Source organism: Erinaceus europaeus, chromosome 8, assembly GCF_950295315.1.
Source record: "Erinaceus europaeus chromosome 8, mEriEur2.1, whole genome shotgun sequence".
In the NCBI taxonomy this organism is placed as follows: domain Eukaryota; kingdom Metazoa; phylum Chordata; class Mammalia; order Eulipotyphla; family Erinaceidae; genus Erinaceus; species Erinaceus europaeus.
The window spans coordinates 56850287-56867028 of NC_080169.1; the positions used below are offsets into that span (position 1 = coordinate 56850287).

At 37.1% G+C, this 16742-nt stretch overlaps 1 protein-coding gene across 4 annotated transcripts in view; it reads right to left on the minus strand.

Moving 5' to 3' along the window:
- Positions 1 to 2876: 2876 nt before the first annotated feature.
- Positions 2877 to 16742, minus strand: part of CFAP69 (cilia and flagella associated protein 69) — an 83703-nt gene continuing 69837 nt past the window's right edge. For 3 of the 4 annotated variants that reach the window (XM_060196259.1, XM_060196260.1, XM_060196262.1), the window contains 7 exons: positions 15955 to 16147; positions 12790 to 12927; positions 11322 to 11398; positions 9295 to 9492; positions 7273 to 7359; positions 4376 to 4480; positions 2877 to 3847 (listed from right to left, as the gene is read on the minus strand). In XM_060196259.1, the coding sequence (XP_060052242.1) occupies positions 3677 to 3847; positions 4376 to 4480; positions 7273 to 7359; positions 9295 to 9492; positions 11322 to 11398; positions 12790 to 12927; positions 15955 to 16147 (969 nt within the window). In that variant the 3' untranslated portion in view covers positions 2877 to 3676. The remainder of the gene's footprint in view (positions 3848 to 4375; positions 4481 to 7272; positions 7360 to 9294; positions 9493 to 11321; positions 11399 to 12789; positions 12928 to 15954; positions 16148 to 16742) is intronic. The other variant, XM_060196261.1, reaches the window with a different exon arrangement.

Here is a 16742-nt window from a genome sequence, read left to right on the forward strand (position 1 = left end):
GATTTCCAGGAGCTGAAGCCAATGTCACATTGATTTAGTACTTTTAAAATTTATTTATTTGTAGACAGTGAGAAATAGGGCAAGAGAGGGAGCAATAGAGGGGGAAAGAGAGACACCTGCAGCATGCTCCACTCATGAAGTTCTCCCTCACAACAGGTCCTGGAGTGACAGAGTATGTTGACCCAGCCTCTCTTTGGAGAGTAGGGCAGTCCCTACTGTTGTTCTACATTGAGGGCAAGGTCTGGTAGAGGCAGACACAAATGTCCACTATGTTGTTCCTGATGGAGATGACTAGTGACAATGCAGAGGGGACCAGTTAGAAGTTTAGGTTCATCACGACTATGTGGGAATCCCAGGATTCCCTTACTAGGGTCCTGGGTGATGGAGTGGCTTGGTAGTGACCAAAAGGGCCATCATTACACTGTGCCGGTTTCTTGCCCTTTTCCAGCTTTTGTAGTCCTTACTTTGACAGGGATAGGCTTAGGGAGACTGAGGGAAGTGAAGTAGGAAGCTGCAGAGGAGGGTATCCAGGTCTAAGTAGTAACTATTTGAGTAAGTACCTTATGGTGTCTAATCTCTCCTATAAATGAGTAAACAAATTCTGGGGCCTTAGATCTGGCTCAGCAGCACAGTGCATGCTCTCCATGCACGTTTCCCTGTTTTCAAGTCTTAATCCTTCTTTTCATTATAACAATGATGTGTTTTCGTGTCTTCAGGTCTGGGTTGATTCTGTTTGGGACTCTCTAGGCATCTTGAATCTTAATGTCCTTTCTGTTGTTTAGGTCTCAGACGTTTTCTTCTGTTATTTCTTCTAGAATGTTTGCTTCCACTTCCTCTCTTTCTTCCTCTGGCAGGCCAATTATATGAATGTTACTTCATTTGAGATCATCCCATATGTCTCTGTTGTTGTTTTCAGTCTCTCTCAATCTCTTTTTGAGCTCTTTTACCTCTTTCTTTGTTTTCTCTAGCTTTCCTCTGTCTGGCTAGTTCTGTTTTCTGTTTCTGTTAGTCTGCTTTCCCTTCCCCAGCTTCTTTCTTCAGTTCAGTTATAGTATTAGCTTGTTCTGATAATTGACCTTTTAGCCCAGCTATTTCAGCTTTCAGTTCTCTAATTACCTTGAGGTAGCTAGTATATTTCTTGAGGGTCTCATCTGTTGTTTCCCTAATTCTGCTAGCCCTTTCCTCCATAGTTGTCTTCATTTCTGTGATTATTAGGATTACTATTGTTTGCATGCTTTTCTTATTATGGTTACTTCTGACTGATTTGGAGTTTCTGTCCCGATTCATTGTGGTATCAGTTTTATTTGCTCTTGATTTAACCATTTTTTTAATGTATGTGTTTTTTATTTTTCTATTCTGTCATTCTTTAGTTGTTGTGTTTTGAGTATAAGCCACGCGATATTAAATACCTTTATGACAAATGTAGTCACCCAACCTCAGAAATTACAACAGTAACTGAAGCAAGGATTGATGCAGTTCAACCAATACCAGTTAGCCAAACAACACCTCCAGTCCAAAAAAAAAAAAAAACCAAAATAAAAAGAAAGAGAAAGGAAAAAAGGGAAAGCAAGAATAGACAATTATGGAAATCTACTGTCCACTATAAGCAAGAGGAGAAAGGGAGAAAGTAGAGAACACACACACACACACACACACTTCACTCCAAGTCAGATTTCTCCCACAAAATAATTTACAAATGAGTGCCAGTGAATTCAGAAAGCAAAAGATGGATGAAATGAAGAAAAAAAAAAAGAAAAAAAGCAGTGAAAGGAAAGAGTTTTTTTGTTGTTTGTTTTTGAATTAGCTAAGAGAGAAAAAGGAGGATGGAGGGAAGAGGGAGAGAGAAACAAGTTCCTCTCACAATGGATAGGACACCCTATCAATGGAAAAAGCAACAGCAGTTAATTTGGGTCAGCTTAAAGAGGAGGGAAAAGAGACACACATACATAATGATAGTAACAGTATAATTAAATAGAATAAAAAAAAACAACCTAACAGTCAGTTTGCAGCTTGGACCACTCCAGATTGGCTGCACTCAGCCTGAGCAAAGACACCATAAGAAGTATAAAAAAATAAAACAACAACAACAAAACTCAAGTAGTCTTTTCCAGGCAGGGCTGAAGCTCTGATTTGTTAGGCATTTTGTCACTCATATAGAGTTCCAGATGCCTAAAAAAAGGAAAAGATTAAAAAAAAAAAAAAAAGGCTTGGGATGAACCCTGCTAAGCCAGGAATCTTGGTAAAGAAAATAGCTCCATAGGAAGCCTGTTAGGAGCAGCTGGCCAGCCCTTGGGGCTGTTTCGGGGGAGGGGAAGTTGAGTTCAAAATAGTGAAGCCAAAGATTTTCATTTCTTTGTCCATTTGGCCTCTGTTTGCCAGCCTGTGGGTTATAGGACTCTTTTTTGGTGTCACTCTGACCACCCATTATTTACCCTTTCACGGACGTGCCAGTTATCTACCCTCTCCAGAGAACCCCAGGTTGTAAGCCACTTTTTTTTTTGGAGCTCACACCAGGTGTTGTTTCTACGTTACCGGCTTTGCCTCTCCCCTGTGTTCAAGTCTTAGCACAAAAAGAGAGCACCAAGGATAAAAATGGATGGAGTGCCATCACTGGTGGAATGGCATTTATCTCTCCTTTTTCTTCACTATAATAATACAGATTGGGCCAAGGAGGCAATGCAGTTGTGTCACATGTACATGAAGGCTTGAGATTGTTCCCTGACACTATATTAAGAAAAAAAAAATGATAAAGCCTAGTCCTGACCAAAAGCTTTGGTGCTATGGTTTCTTTCCCCCCTCTCTCTCTGTTTCTTTCTGGAAAAGTCTGAGTGGTGAAGGTCCAGGGTATGATAAACAAACAAACACACAGAGAGGTATTGTGTTTTAGTGACTTTAAAAGTAAAATCACCTTATATTTACTTTTAATTTTTATTGTTTAGCTCATGATAAACATTTTCTTTTTGCAGCAGAGATAAATTATCTTACTTTGACAGACTTTGTTTTCTCCATAGTGATGTGTACTCTTGATAACAATATAACAATATCCTGATCCCTCATTCCATTCATATACTTTGAATGTGGGTTGGTCTGCTTCTGGCTCCAGGAACAGACAGTACTTACAGTTGATCAAAGTCATGGTGAATGGATCAAGAGTGGGTAATCAGGGATCCCAAGATGCAAAGGTAGGTACCAATAGACTGGCTGTATATGCAGTTTTTTCTATTAGATAATGACCTGGGAAGTATGAGCTGCTAACGAATAAGATTCTATTCACATAGCTTTAGTCCCTAATCGAATAATGCTAGTATGTTTTAATTATTCTTAAATTTGACAGCTATAGAATCTATAAAAATGAACTTTACTTAAACAAGTTACTTTTACTTAAACTTTTGACTTAAACAAGTTGGAGTAGTTCACATACAATCAGAAGAGTCTTAATGGATAGAAATTTTTTTTAAATTTCAGTTAAAAATTGGTAATCTTTCCAAAGAAATTGTTGACAACCTTTCTGATGCTATCCACTTATATCTGTAATAAAAATAAACTATATGTGCTTTATTTTATAGTATCTTATTCAATAATTTATTCTAAAATATTTGTCTTATATTTGTATAGAAAGATATATTTGACTAAAAAAGTATAAGTAGACCTTATTTTGGAAAGCCTCTAGAGGATTTTATGTAGGAGCACTCCTCTTTGGTTCATCCACAGTTTTCCCTACTTTTACCCTCTGTAAAGCTCCTCCCCGAATAGGCAGTTTTTTAACAGCAATATCCGTATCAGCCAGAGGTCCTCCCACTAGTCGAGCAGGAGTACTTTCCACTGTTATGACTGGACCAGAAGGTACCTAAAAAAGCAGTAAGTAAATATCTAAGAGTCCATTTACAATATTATTATAAAAAAATCATCCTTCAACTTACTATGGAAGGGAAGCAAAGCATACTATAAAAGACTAGAAGATTGAAAGGAATAATGGAAAGAAAATTTTTTGAGCTTGAGGAAGTATGATTAAATTTAATTTCTATTGCTTATGAGCTTTGCAACAATAAATAATGTCCAGAAGAGAAAAACTGGATCAACTAGGAGCACTGTATCATGGTAAAGATCTAATTGCCAGGCAAAGGAGGAACTCTACAATTTCTGTCAAAGTGATACAGAAATAAATGATTGAAACTCATGTTTGTACAATTTTTTCAGAAATACTAGAAGACTTGGCTAAACTGGGCCATGATGAGGGAAGCAAAACTTCAGGAAAATAAGTATTAGCCATGTGAAATTTAAACAGTGAAAAGAACATTATGATACAAAAGTTCACAGAAATAACATTCATTGGAGGCTATAACTGACTAAGAAAAGTTATGGAAAAAAATCGTACCGTTGTGTTAAGGCCTTTAATATCAGTCCTGTGAAATATTGCATTTGGAGGTCGATCATTGTATCTGGAGGACTCTATAGCTTTTTCCTGCAGTCTTTTTGCTTTCTGAAGTTTTTTTTTTTTTTTTTAACCAGGAAGGAAATAATATCATTAACTATGGTATCTAAAATCTTTAACTATAATACCTAAAATGAACTAAACAAAGTACACTTAATTGTGTTTGATTTATATTTTACTTATTAAGTAGAACTGGAACCTATATTTACTCATCTAGGCTAAAAAGAAAGATATTAGCAAAACCCCCTTCACTTTCTCCTTTTTTTTGACCAGAGCACTGCTCAGCTGTGGCTTATAGTAGTTACTGGGATTGAACCTGAGATCTCAGAGACTCAAGTGTGAAAATCTGTTGTATAACCACTATTATTCCCCTAGCTCCGCAAGTGACATTTTTAACATATTGCAAAAGACACAAGTCATCTGAAAATGTTACTAAGATTTCCATAGTCATATGTGACCAAGAGATAAAGCAGATCCTCAGGAAATCAGCTTCAATTTTAGCATGTAGTTCAATAAACTATTAAATGTGTGATGGATAACACATATTTTAAAAGGTTTACATAAGTTAAACACCAGCTAAGTACACTTAGAAGTTTCAGTCAGAATAATACTAGTTACTTGCTGCATTTATATTTAAATTCAAATTCATGGTATCAAATGATTTGCATGGAAAGGACTGATTTGCATGAAATTAAAAAGTCCATAGAGTTATAAAGATTTTTTAACATCCAATTTCTTTTTCTTTATTGGGGGAGTTAATGCATTACAATAGTAGAGTTGTTGACACCTGCACAAAATTTCTCATCTCTCTGTGACAGCTGTTTACAGAACACTTAACACCCAGCTTAGGCCCTTTCCCATCATCAAGCACAAGGACCTTAAAAGCCTCCCCCTACACACCTTTCCCAGAGTCCTTGGCTTTGATGTAATATACCACACACCGAGTTTTACTTTGTATTTTCCCTTTCTGTTCTTGTTTCTTAAGTGTGAAATCATCCACAAGGATGCTTTGTAAGGAAGCTTGGGAAGAAGTATTAGTAAGAAGGGGATTTAGGAATTTGAGTGACTTTGTTCTTAACTGCCTTAATATGTGTTCATTATTTTCATGGACCAGCTTAACTTTTAACAATTTCTTGTCTGAAAGATGAATTATAACATTACATAAAATTATATTCAGGGGTTAGGTACCCAGTTGAGCTCATATAATATGTGCAAGGAACTGGGTTCAAGCCTGCAGTGGGGAAACTTCATGAGCAGTGAAGCAGTGCTACAGTGCTTTCTCTCTCTCTCTGTCTCTCTCTCTCTCTTCTCTCTCCCTTTCTCTCCTCATCTCTCAATTTCTCTCTGTCGTATCAAATATAAAGAAAGAAAATATTTAAAAAGGAAGAAGGAAGGAAGGAAGGAAAGAAGGAAGAAAAATGACTGCCAGAAGCAGTGTATTTGTTCTATAGGCACTGAGTTCTACCAGTAGCCCTGATGACAATTTAAAAAAAAAAAAAATCAAGGTAGATAACATAATGGTTATGCAAAGAGATTTTCATGCTGGAGGCTCCAATGTCCCAGGTCCAATCCCATAAGCCAGAGCTAAGCAGTGCTCTGGTGATTAAATAAATAAATAGCATCTGCCTTTACATTTACCTCCCACTCATGCTCAGTGTAAGCCACTATTAATCACCAGAAAGATAAGTATTAGTGGAAAAGATGGGGGAAAAGTAATGAAATTTTGGAAATCCATGATGCTTCTCACATATTTCAATTAACAATTAGCATTATAAGTGAACTGTTTCAGTTGTTAAGTAGCTTAGCATTTTTTCTAGAGGGTACTGTATTTAAAGTTTCCATTACCATTAATATAATACTTCTTCTGGTGATTAAGTAGGGGATATATTCTGGGGGGGTTGGTAATAGCAATTGCTTTTTATGCCCTTCATTACACTTTTTACAAAAACTAATAGATGGATAAGAAGCTCAGAATGGAAACTATAAGGACATTTCTCCCATTCATTTATGGTTACCATCTGCATTATGTAAATCATATTCACTATCATATACCACTCTTGCTTTCCACCAATAAACCAAATGAAACTCAGAGTAGCAACTTCTTTTTTATTTAAATTCTTAGTTTTTAATTTTTTTAATATTTATTTTCCCTTTTGTTGCCTTTGTTGTTTTATTGTTGTAGTTATTATTGTTGTTGTTATTGATGTCACTGTAGTTAGATAGGACAGAGAGAAATGGAGAGAGGAGGGGAAGACAGAGAGGGGGAAAGACACCTGTAGAGCTGTTTCACCTACTGTGAAGCGACTCCCCTGCAGGTGAGGGGCCAGGGGCTCAAACCAGGATCCTTATGCAGGTCCTTACGCTTGGCACCATGTACGCTTAACCCACTGCGCTACCGCCCAACTCCCCAGAGTAGCAACTTCTATAACTGAAAATGCATAGTGTCAATCATGCTGAATTGTATGCGAAGTTCTTATATCCTGTCGGTATTCTAAGGAAGGTAAATAGGAAAAGGTGAATGTGTATCTATTCTTGAAAAATCTTTGTCAGAGTTGGTTAGTTGCTATGGTTATAGAGAGTCTCATGCCTCAGGCTCCAAAGTCCAAGGTTCAATCCCCTGCACCACCATAAGCTAGAGCTGAGCAGTGCTCTGGTTAAAAAAAAAAAAGGTAGCATTCACTACTGTTGAATGTAAAACATTAATTCCCCAATAAAGAAATTAAAAAAAAGAAAAAAGAAAAGAAAGAAAGAAGGAAAAGAAAAGGAAAAAGAATTTCACTCTGCTATGGTTACATATATTTATTAATATATATATTTACATAATTTTTTAAAAATCCTACCTTCAGAGTTTTAACATTTGATGTTCTAGCCACAAAGTTTTCCCATGATTTATTAGCCAATTCTCGTTGCTTATGTGTAGCTTGTATCTACAATGAGAAAGATATTTAAGAGTTCCAGTTTCTATGACAGGATGACAATGTATTTAAAAGTTCCTACTTTGAATTTGCTTTTATCTCAAGGTAAAATTTTAGACTAAATAGGAAAATGTCGAGTAGTCATGGACTCTAATAACTTGTATCAAAATGAAAACAAATAAACATTCTCCCTGAAGAGGAAGAAAGGAAAGACACGTGGGCGTAGTAATAGGTTTAGGGGTGAACCAGAAAGGAAGTGAAAGCAGACCCACTGGAAAATGGGGGGGAATATATATCCACATATATAGATAGATAGGTAGTTATAGAATCAGCCCATATGGGTGACCTTGGGAGAACTACTGCAATTTCCAATGGAGGGGAGGATACACAGAACTCTGGTGGTGGACACTGTATGGAACTATACCCCTATATCTTACAATTTGGTAGGTCACTAATAAAATTTTTTTAAATTCTCCGTTCACATAGTGAGGGGTCAATTTAAACTTTTAAATTCTTTTCTTATTAACATTGAACATTCTTTTCTTATTAACATTAACTATGGCGACTTGGAGACAACACCTGGCATGAGCTCTGCAAGGAGTCTGCTTCAAACCTAGGAAGTTTAGCCACAAGGTTCCAGATGCTACCATGATGCCACCTGACTTCCCAGGGCAGACCACCCCACCAATGGGTCCTGGAGCCCCGCCTCCCCAGAGCCCTGTCCCACTAGGGAAAGAGAGAAGACAGGCTGGGAGTATGGATCGACCTGCCAATGCCTATGTTCATCAGGAAGCAATTACAGAAGCCAGACCTTCCACCTTCTACATCCCACAATGACCCTGGGTCCATACTCCTAGAGGGCTAAAGAACAGGAAAGCTATCGGGGAAGGGGGGGTGGGATACAGAGTTCTGGTGGTGGGAATTGTGTGGAATTGTATCCCTCTTATCCTATAGTCTTGTCTATATTTCAATTTTATAAATAAACGTTAAAAAACATAAAAGGTAATAATCATTTTCAGCCAGATTGATTATTTTTTTATGCTTAGCACTGTGATGACAGATTGTAATCTAGAACAAGATATATATATATATATATATATATATATATATATATGTATCAAATCTAGAGGAGAAAATAGATTTCAACTGCCACTGACAATAGTCTAAGCAGATTATATTGATTACAGCAAGTCAATTAGTTTTGACTGAGTTTGCTGAGGTGTGGTGATGCAGTCTAGGGAGGGAATTGATAACAACTGTAAAGCTGATAGTTCTCAGCAGACTGGCCATTATATAATCAGAGAAACAGGTACCTTTGATTGTATTATTAAGTTTAAATTATAAATCTAAGACTAAATTTTTAAAAATATTTATTCATTCCCTTTTGTTACCCTTGTTTTATTGTTGTAGTTATTATTGTTGTTATTGATGTCATCATTGTTGGATAAGACAGAGAGAAATCGAGAGAAGAGGGGAATACAGAGAGGGGGAGAGAAAGACACCTGCAGAACTGCTTCACCACCTGTGAAGAGACTCCCCTGCAGGTGGGGAGCTGGGGGCTCAACCGGGATCCTTACGCTGGTCCTCATGCTTTGCACCATGTGCGCTTAATGTACTAAGCTACCGCCCGACTCCCGAATCTAAGACTGTGTAATTAAAAACTTCTGAAAAAGGTCAGAGTTATATTAACAAATCAACAATAGCCAATAAATCTATAATAGCAACTCAGTAGAGCAGATTCTGCCATTCAAAGTACTGAACTATTATTATTGATTAAATGTAGTAATTGAATTTTTTAAGTTTGGCTACTTTAAAAACTGTACAAAGACACCAGAAGAGATTATAAGATAGTTGTAAATGCTGACACATCCACAAGTATAGCAAACATATTCTATGAATTTCCTAGTTTATACATTATCCTGTGTCTTAGTGGTACTTGTGACTTACTTTTGAGTATACTTTTTGTTCATTTTGCATATCTTGGCGTGCTTGGCTTTCAATCATTTCACTTTGCAGAGAGGCAACCATTTTTCCAATGTTTTCTGATGCTGTTGTAATAATATCTAGATTTCTTATGTCTGTAGTAACTGGTCTTAGCTTTTCTAGTTTTATTTCCTCACGTATTTCATTCCATATTTCTCCAATCTGTTGTGACAAATTTTAAATTTAAAAACTTAAGTTAACCCAAAACTTATGATATAACTTTAAGTAATCCTTTATTTGGGTGATTGCTTCAAATTTAATATTTACTAAGCTAGCTTTTCTTAGTTCCTATTTTTATTTTATTCCAAATCTCTTTATTGGAGGGACAACAGTTTACAGACTAGTTGTTGACATATGGGTACACCATTCTTACTCCCTCCTAACTTTTCCTCCTAGAAGTAAACTGTGACAGCATTTGGAATGCTTTTGAGGGCACTGGTTACAGGTTACATATGAGTATTCAGAAGTAATTTACCAAATGTTTTTCAATGAAATGCTATTTATGGATGAGCCTCCACTACCTAAGTTTTGTCTTTACCATCTTCACTGCCCTGTTGTTTATAGTACTTTGTCTTCACAGTTACAGAAACTGCTGCTTCAGTATCATCTTCCTGAACTATGCTTTCCTCCCTGAAGTCTTATATAAAGGTTAAGTCAAACTGCATTTTTAGAATAATGGACATGAGGACTCCTCAGAGCCACACTACCCTGGGAAACAGGGGCTCTCACCCTTACTTTCTAGCTAAGATTAACAACAGAGTCTCAAGTAACTCTACAGCTTCATTATTTTGATAATTTCATCTCATAATTTGGGTTGTACAGAAATTAATGTGCTTGAATAGCTTAAATTTAGAGAAAAAATTATATATGCAGGATAGGACAAAATTTTAACTTAGTTTTCATTTGAAACTAGCAATTTATTAATTTACAACTTTTAAATACAGTGTTAATGTTAATATAATTAATAGAAAAGAATGTTCACTTAAAAAGACTTTTCTGAAACTTCAAAAGCAATTATATACCAATAAAATTATTATCAGTAAGTACACTAACCTAATATCCTTTAATTGATATTTGATTATATGATATATTAATAAGTAGTAATATATTATTTTAATGAGTAATTATTTAATTCTAGTTATCACTTTATTTTTTAAAAGATTTCATTTATTGATGAAAAGATAGAAGGAGAGAGAGAAAGAACCAGACATTATTTTGGCACATGTGCTGCCAGGAATTGAACACAGGATCTCATGCTTGAGAGCCCAATACTTTATCCACCGCGCTATCTCCCAGACCACGTTCCCACTGCATTCCAAAGAGAAGAAATAATATTAAAAATTCTTAGGCTTTTGAATAGTTCTGTGTCTGCTGGGTGAGCCACTACGAGGCCTCCCAATTTTTTTTATACATGGAACTGTACACCTGTAGTAAGAACTTTGTAAGATAATATTTCCCTAATTTTTAGATCATTTTATTAATCTAAAATTTTAAAAGATAAGGAGGGAGAGCAAATGAGAGACAATGAGACCACAACACTGCTCTAGCATATGTGATGTTGGAGACTGTACATAGTGTTTCAGGTATGCAAGTCTTATGCTCTACCAGTGAGTCACTTCCCAGACTGTAGATGAAATCTTACCTCATGGGAAATATTCACTTTATAAACTGCATGCTTCCTCAACAATATCAGATGCATAATAGAAGTAAAAACTATGCAGTGCCTCTAAGAGTTTGTGAGAACTCTTGTTGTTATCATGGGGACTGGAAGCACTTTGTTAGTAGGTATAGTGTGGAACTATATCCCTGTAATTGTATAATCTTGTAAGCCACTATTAAGTCATTAATAAAATTATAAGATATTAGAAAAATGAAATAATAAAAGGTGTATAGGGCATACACACAGTACATGGGTGAATGACACAATTTATCCCCCATTTTTTTTGTGCCATGGTTGAGTTTAGTAACACATTTATTAAGAAGATACTCACTTTAAAATCAAGATATCTGTGTATAATACAGAGGGTGACAAAATCTTCAGCAGATAGGCCTGGTAAATTTTCAAAATCTAAATAAAATTTATAAAACAAGAATTACTTTACAAAGCAAGTGATTTGAAGAGACATAGATCTATTATAAAAATAAATGCAAACATTTATTTTCATCTTAATTTAATGAAAAAGTTATTTTTTATGAACTTCTAGCTTCCTCTCAGAAAAAACCTCTAGTAGCTCATCCTACTTAGTCATTAAAAGAAAAAATTCTTTCCGTGCTGTGGTGTGTTTAAGAACTTTTTTCTTACAAGGGCTTAAAGAAGAAAAAAATCATGTGTTTCAGAATTCTAGTATTAAAGACCAATCATGTAAACAAATTGATTTTAATTCTGTTTGCTCAGTGGGATTTCCTTGGGAACTTAATGAAAATGATGCTTAGGGTATGAATTGTACCCCCCTTATCCCACAGTTGATTATTATTAAATAACCAGTAACAATAATAATAATAGAAGTTGAAAAATAAGAAAACACAAAGCAGAACTTGGACAGAGTTTAGTGAATTGCACCAAAGTAAAAGACTCTGGGCTGGGTGGGCAGGGAGGTTCAGGTCTTGGAACATAGAGGGGGCTGAATTGTTATGTGGAAAACTGAGAAATGTTACACATGTACAAACTATTGTATTTTAGTTTTTTGTCACTGTATTTTATTGTTGACAATAAGCCATTAATCCCAATAAAAAATTAAAAAAAAAGACAATGATGCTTAGGTTCCAAAAGCAGATATTTTTGCTTAATGGGACAGGATGATAGTCGAGATAATGAGGTGATACGATATGAATTTATCTGTATAAAAAACTTTTGCTCATTATGTTTTTAAAAATAGAATTCAAAGAAAAATTAATTTGTGCATTCAGTAACAACAAAAACTTTAAAAAGTTTTTTTTTCTTCTTTTGCCTCCAGGGTTATCACTGGGGCTCGGTGCTGGCACTATGAATCCACTGCTACTGGGGGCCATTTCTTCCCCCCATTTTATTGGATAGCACAGAGAGAAATTGAGAGGGGAGGGGAGACAGAGATGGAAAGAGGAGGCTGGGTGGTGATGCACCTGGATGAGTGCACATTACAATGCACAAGGACCTGGATTCAAGTCCCCGGTTCCCACCTGCAGGAGGAAAGCTTCACAAGTGGTGAAGCAGTGCTGCAGGTCACTCTCTCCCTCTCTATATACTCCTTTCTTTTGACTTCTGGCTGTCTCTATCAAATAAAGATAATAAAAAATAAAAATAAAGAGAGAAAGATAGACACTTGCAGACCTTTTTTGCCACTTGTGAAGCGTCCCCCCTGCAGGCGGGGAGCTGGGAGCTTGAAGCTGGATCATTGCACAGGTCCTTGTGCTTAGTACTATGTGTGCTTGACCGGGTGTGCCATCACCCGGCCCTCAAAAGTTTGTAAAGCAGCTTCTTACCTAGTTTGCCCAACACAGCATATATTTTTGCTCTGATATTCTCAGCAACATCCATAACTGCCATCGTTGGGCAGTTAGCAGGAAGTGGTATGATGGCGTGTTCCTCTTGAAAACTAGTAAATAGAGGCTTCTTTGTATCTATTAGGTTATCATGTAAATATAGAAAGGACAGATAAAAATCATAGCAAATTAATACTTGATTTGGAAACTTCTGTCTAGGCACCATACAATACAAAAATGTAAGGTATTAAAACAAAGTCATGTACATGGTTACTCCTTGAAAGCACAGTGAGCTATTTGTTTCCCATTATGTGGCAAAACTTAATTTTTCTTATGTGAAATATTCAAAAAAATCATAAAATTACCTTTTTAAAAAGTGAAACATTTAAACAGACTTTTAAATTTGAGATTCAGAAAGTACATAATGTCAAGTGGTCATTGTTTCTTTCAGTTTCTATGTGTCATGCTGTAAGCATAAAAATTATTTTATGATTTACAAGTGACAGCAACATAATAAAAATGAATTGGCAGCCAGAGGCTTAGGAGGTAAAGCACAGGGAATGTAAACATCGAGCTTTGAGCTCAACTTCCAGCAAAGCATACAGCCAGAGCGACACTCAGGTCTCACTTATTAAATAGTCTTTAAAATAATTAAAAAATGGATTGAAGATTGAAACTATTTGAAGTTAAAGGGAAAGTGTTTTCTTTTTTAAATTTTTTAAAAAAATTATCTTTATTTATTGGATAGATACAGACAGAAATCGAGGGGGTAGAGGTATATAGATAGGGAGAGAGAAAGAGAGACACCTGTAGCCCTGCTTCACCACTTGCAAACCTTTCCCCCTGCAGGTGGGGGCCAGGGGCGTGAACCTGGGTCCTTGCACTCAACCAGGTGCGCCACCACATGGCCCCGCAAAGTATTTTCTTTAAATTTTTTTTTATTATCTTTATTTATTGGATAGAGACAGTCAGAAATTGAAAGGGTAGAGGGAGATAGAGAGGGAGAGAGAGACACCTGCAGCCCTGCTTCACCACTTGCAAAGCTTTCCCCCTGCAGGTAGGGATCAGGGGCTTGAACCTGGGTCCTCGCGCATTGTAACATGTATGCTCAATCAGGTGCGCCTCCACCTGGCCCCAAAAATATTTTCTTTAAAAACAAACAAACAAATAATAGTGGTCTGGAGAGGTGGCTCAGTGGTAGAGTGCATACAAAATCCTGGGTTCAATTCCTGGCACTACATAGAGATAAGAAAAACAAAAAACCCGGGCCAGGCGGTAGCATAGCGGTTAAGCGCACATGGTGCAAAGTCCACTGACTGGCATAAGCATGGGTTTGATCCCTCCCCCCCGCTTCCCCACCTGTAGGGGGGGGGTCGCTTCACAGATAATGAAGCAGGTCTGTAGGTGTCTTTCTCTCTCCCTCTCTGTCCTATCCAGCAACAACAATAATAACCACACAACGATAAACAACAAGGGCAACAAAAGCGAAAAAATAGCATGAATCCACTATGAATCCTGCACTCCAGGAGTAGTGGATTCATAGTGCAGGCACTGAGACCCAGCAATAACCCTGGAGGCAAAAAAAGAAAGGCACAAACAAGTTCTATGAATGGCACAGCAATATTTAGTCTCTCTGCCTCTCTCTAAAATAAAAAAATACTGTTTAGATGAAACCATAACAACAATTTAAGTGGTTTAGAACTATAATATAGCACTGTAAAGTAGATGAGCTATAAATTCTGACACTGTGAACCTCATTTAGAATCTAGTAATTAGAATTTGTGAAAAATTGATTTATTTTCATTTAGAAGACAACTTCTTTCATACAAACGTTGTAGAAACAATAATCACACAAAATAATACAGAGCCGGGTGGTGGCACACTCAGTAAAGTGCACATATTACCATGTATAAGCACCTGGGTTCAAGCCCTCAACCCTCACCTACAAGGGGGAGAGCTTCATGAGAGGTGAAGTAGTGCTGCTGGAGTCTCATTTTCTCTCTCCCTCTCTTATCTTCCCCTTCTTTATAAATTTCTTTCTGTCTTTATTTTTAAAAAAGAGTGGGGTAAAAGGAGGAAAAATGGCTGCCAAGAGTGATGGATTCCTTGTGTAGATACTGAGCCCCAGAGATAACCCTGGTGGCAATTAAAGATAGAAGGAGTGGGGGTATAGCATTATGGTTATGCAAAGAGACTTTCATGCCTGAGACTCTCAAGTCCTAGGTTCATTCCCCCACACCACCATAAGCCAGAGCTGAATAGTGCTCTGGTTAAATAAAATAAAATGTAAAATAAAATAAAACAATAAAGATAGAAGGAAAACAAACTATATATATAAAATTGTTTTCAGGTATGATGTCCACATAACAGTAAAAAAATATTATTGAATGTAATAAATAGTAATCGCATTAGTTTCTTTCTTCTTTGCCTCCAGGGTTATCGCTGGGGCTAGGTGCCTTCACTAGGAATCCACTGGTGGCCACTTTTCCCATTTTGTTGCCCTTGTTGTTACTGCGGATAGGACAAAGGGAAATCAAGAGAGGCGGGGTAGACAGACAGCGAGAGAGAAAGACACCTGCAGATCTCCATCACCACTTGTGAAGCGACCCCCCTGCAGATAGGGAGCTGGGGGGCTCGAATCTGGACCCTTATGCCTGTCCTTGTGCTTTGAGCCACGTGCGCTTAACCCACAGCGCTACCGCCCGACCCCCAAGGCATAAGCTTCTTTAGGAAGTACTGTTGGCTTTTTCAAATTAAAAAATATAATGAAATACCATCTCCTGAAGATATTCTATGGAACTGTAAACTTGCTATTAATTTATTTAGTTTTCATTTAATTATATACATAGTAATTTCTGTAGGCCATTGTAATAACTTTAAACAAAGGGATGGAAGTTCTTATACTTCCCTAATGATTTATAAAGATGTTTTAATTATGCAACTAATTTAATTTTTTTCATTTCTTTTGATAGGACAGAGAGATATGAAAGGGGAGGAGCAAGAAGAATGGAAGACAAAAACACCTGCAGCCCTGTTTCACCACTGCAGTTAAAAGCGAGGAGTTTGAGTGTAGGTCCTTACACATGGTAATATGTATGTTCAGCCAGGTACCCACTACCTGGCTCCCTAATGTAATTTCTTGTTAATAATTACCAATACACTTACCAATGATCTTCCCGTATTTATCCCGTTTCACACCTAGTTCTTTCTCTTCTTTTCTCCACAATTTAATTAAAAGACTGGCAGCTGTTTGGTTTTTCTTCCCTCGCCAAGCCTTGACATGAGCCGTAGTTTTGGGATTATCACAAAATTCAACCATTATTCCAAGTATCAGATTACAGAATTTTTTTTGGTTCAACTTTTGCAAGGAAACAAAAGGAAAAAGAGTTGTAATAACTATTAAGAATTGTCTCCTTCCAGGTGCCAGGCAGTAGCGCAACTGGTTAAGCGCACAAGGCACACCAACTGCAAGGACGGCACAAGGATGCCAGTTCTATCCAACAACAACAGCAATGGTAATAATAATAACAAGGGCAACAAAATAGGAAAAATGGCCTCCAGGAGCAGTGGATTCATAGTGCAGGCACCGAGCCCCTGCAATAACCATGGAGGCACATGCGCGGGTGTGTAAACACACACACACACACACACACACACACACACACACACGAAGAACTGGCTCTTTCCTTCGTTTTCCTTCATTCTTTTTTTTTTAATATTTATTTTATTTATTCCCTTTTGTTGCCCTTGTTGTTTTATTGTTGTAGTTATTATTGTTGTCATAGTTGTTGGATAGGACAGAGAGAAATGGAGAGAGGTGGGGAAGAAAGAGAGGGGGAGACAAAGATAGACACCTGCAGACCTACTTCACCGCTTGTGAAGCGACTCCCCTGCAGGTGGGGAGTCAGGGCTCGAACCGGGATCCTCATACCGGTCCTTGTGCTTTGCGCCAC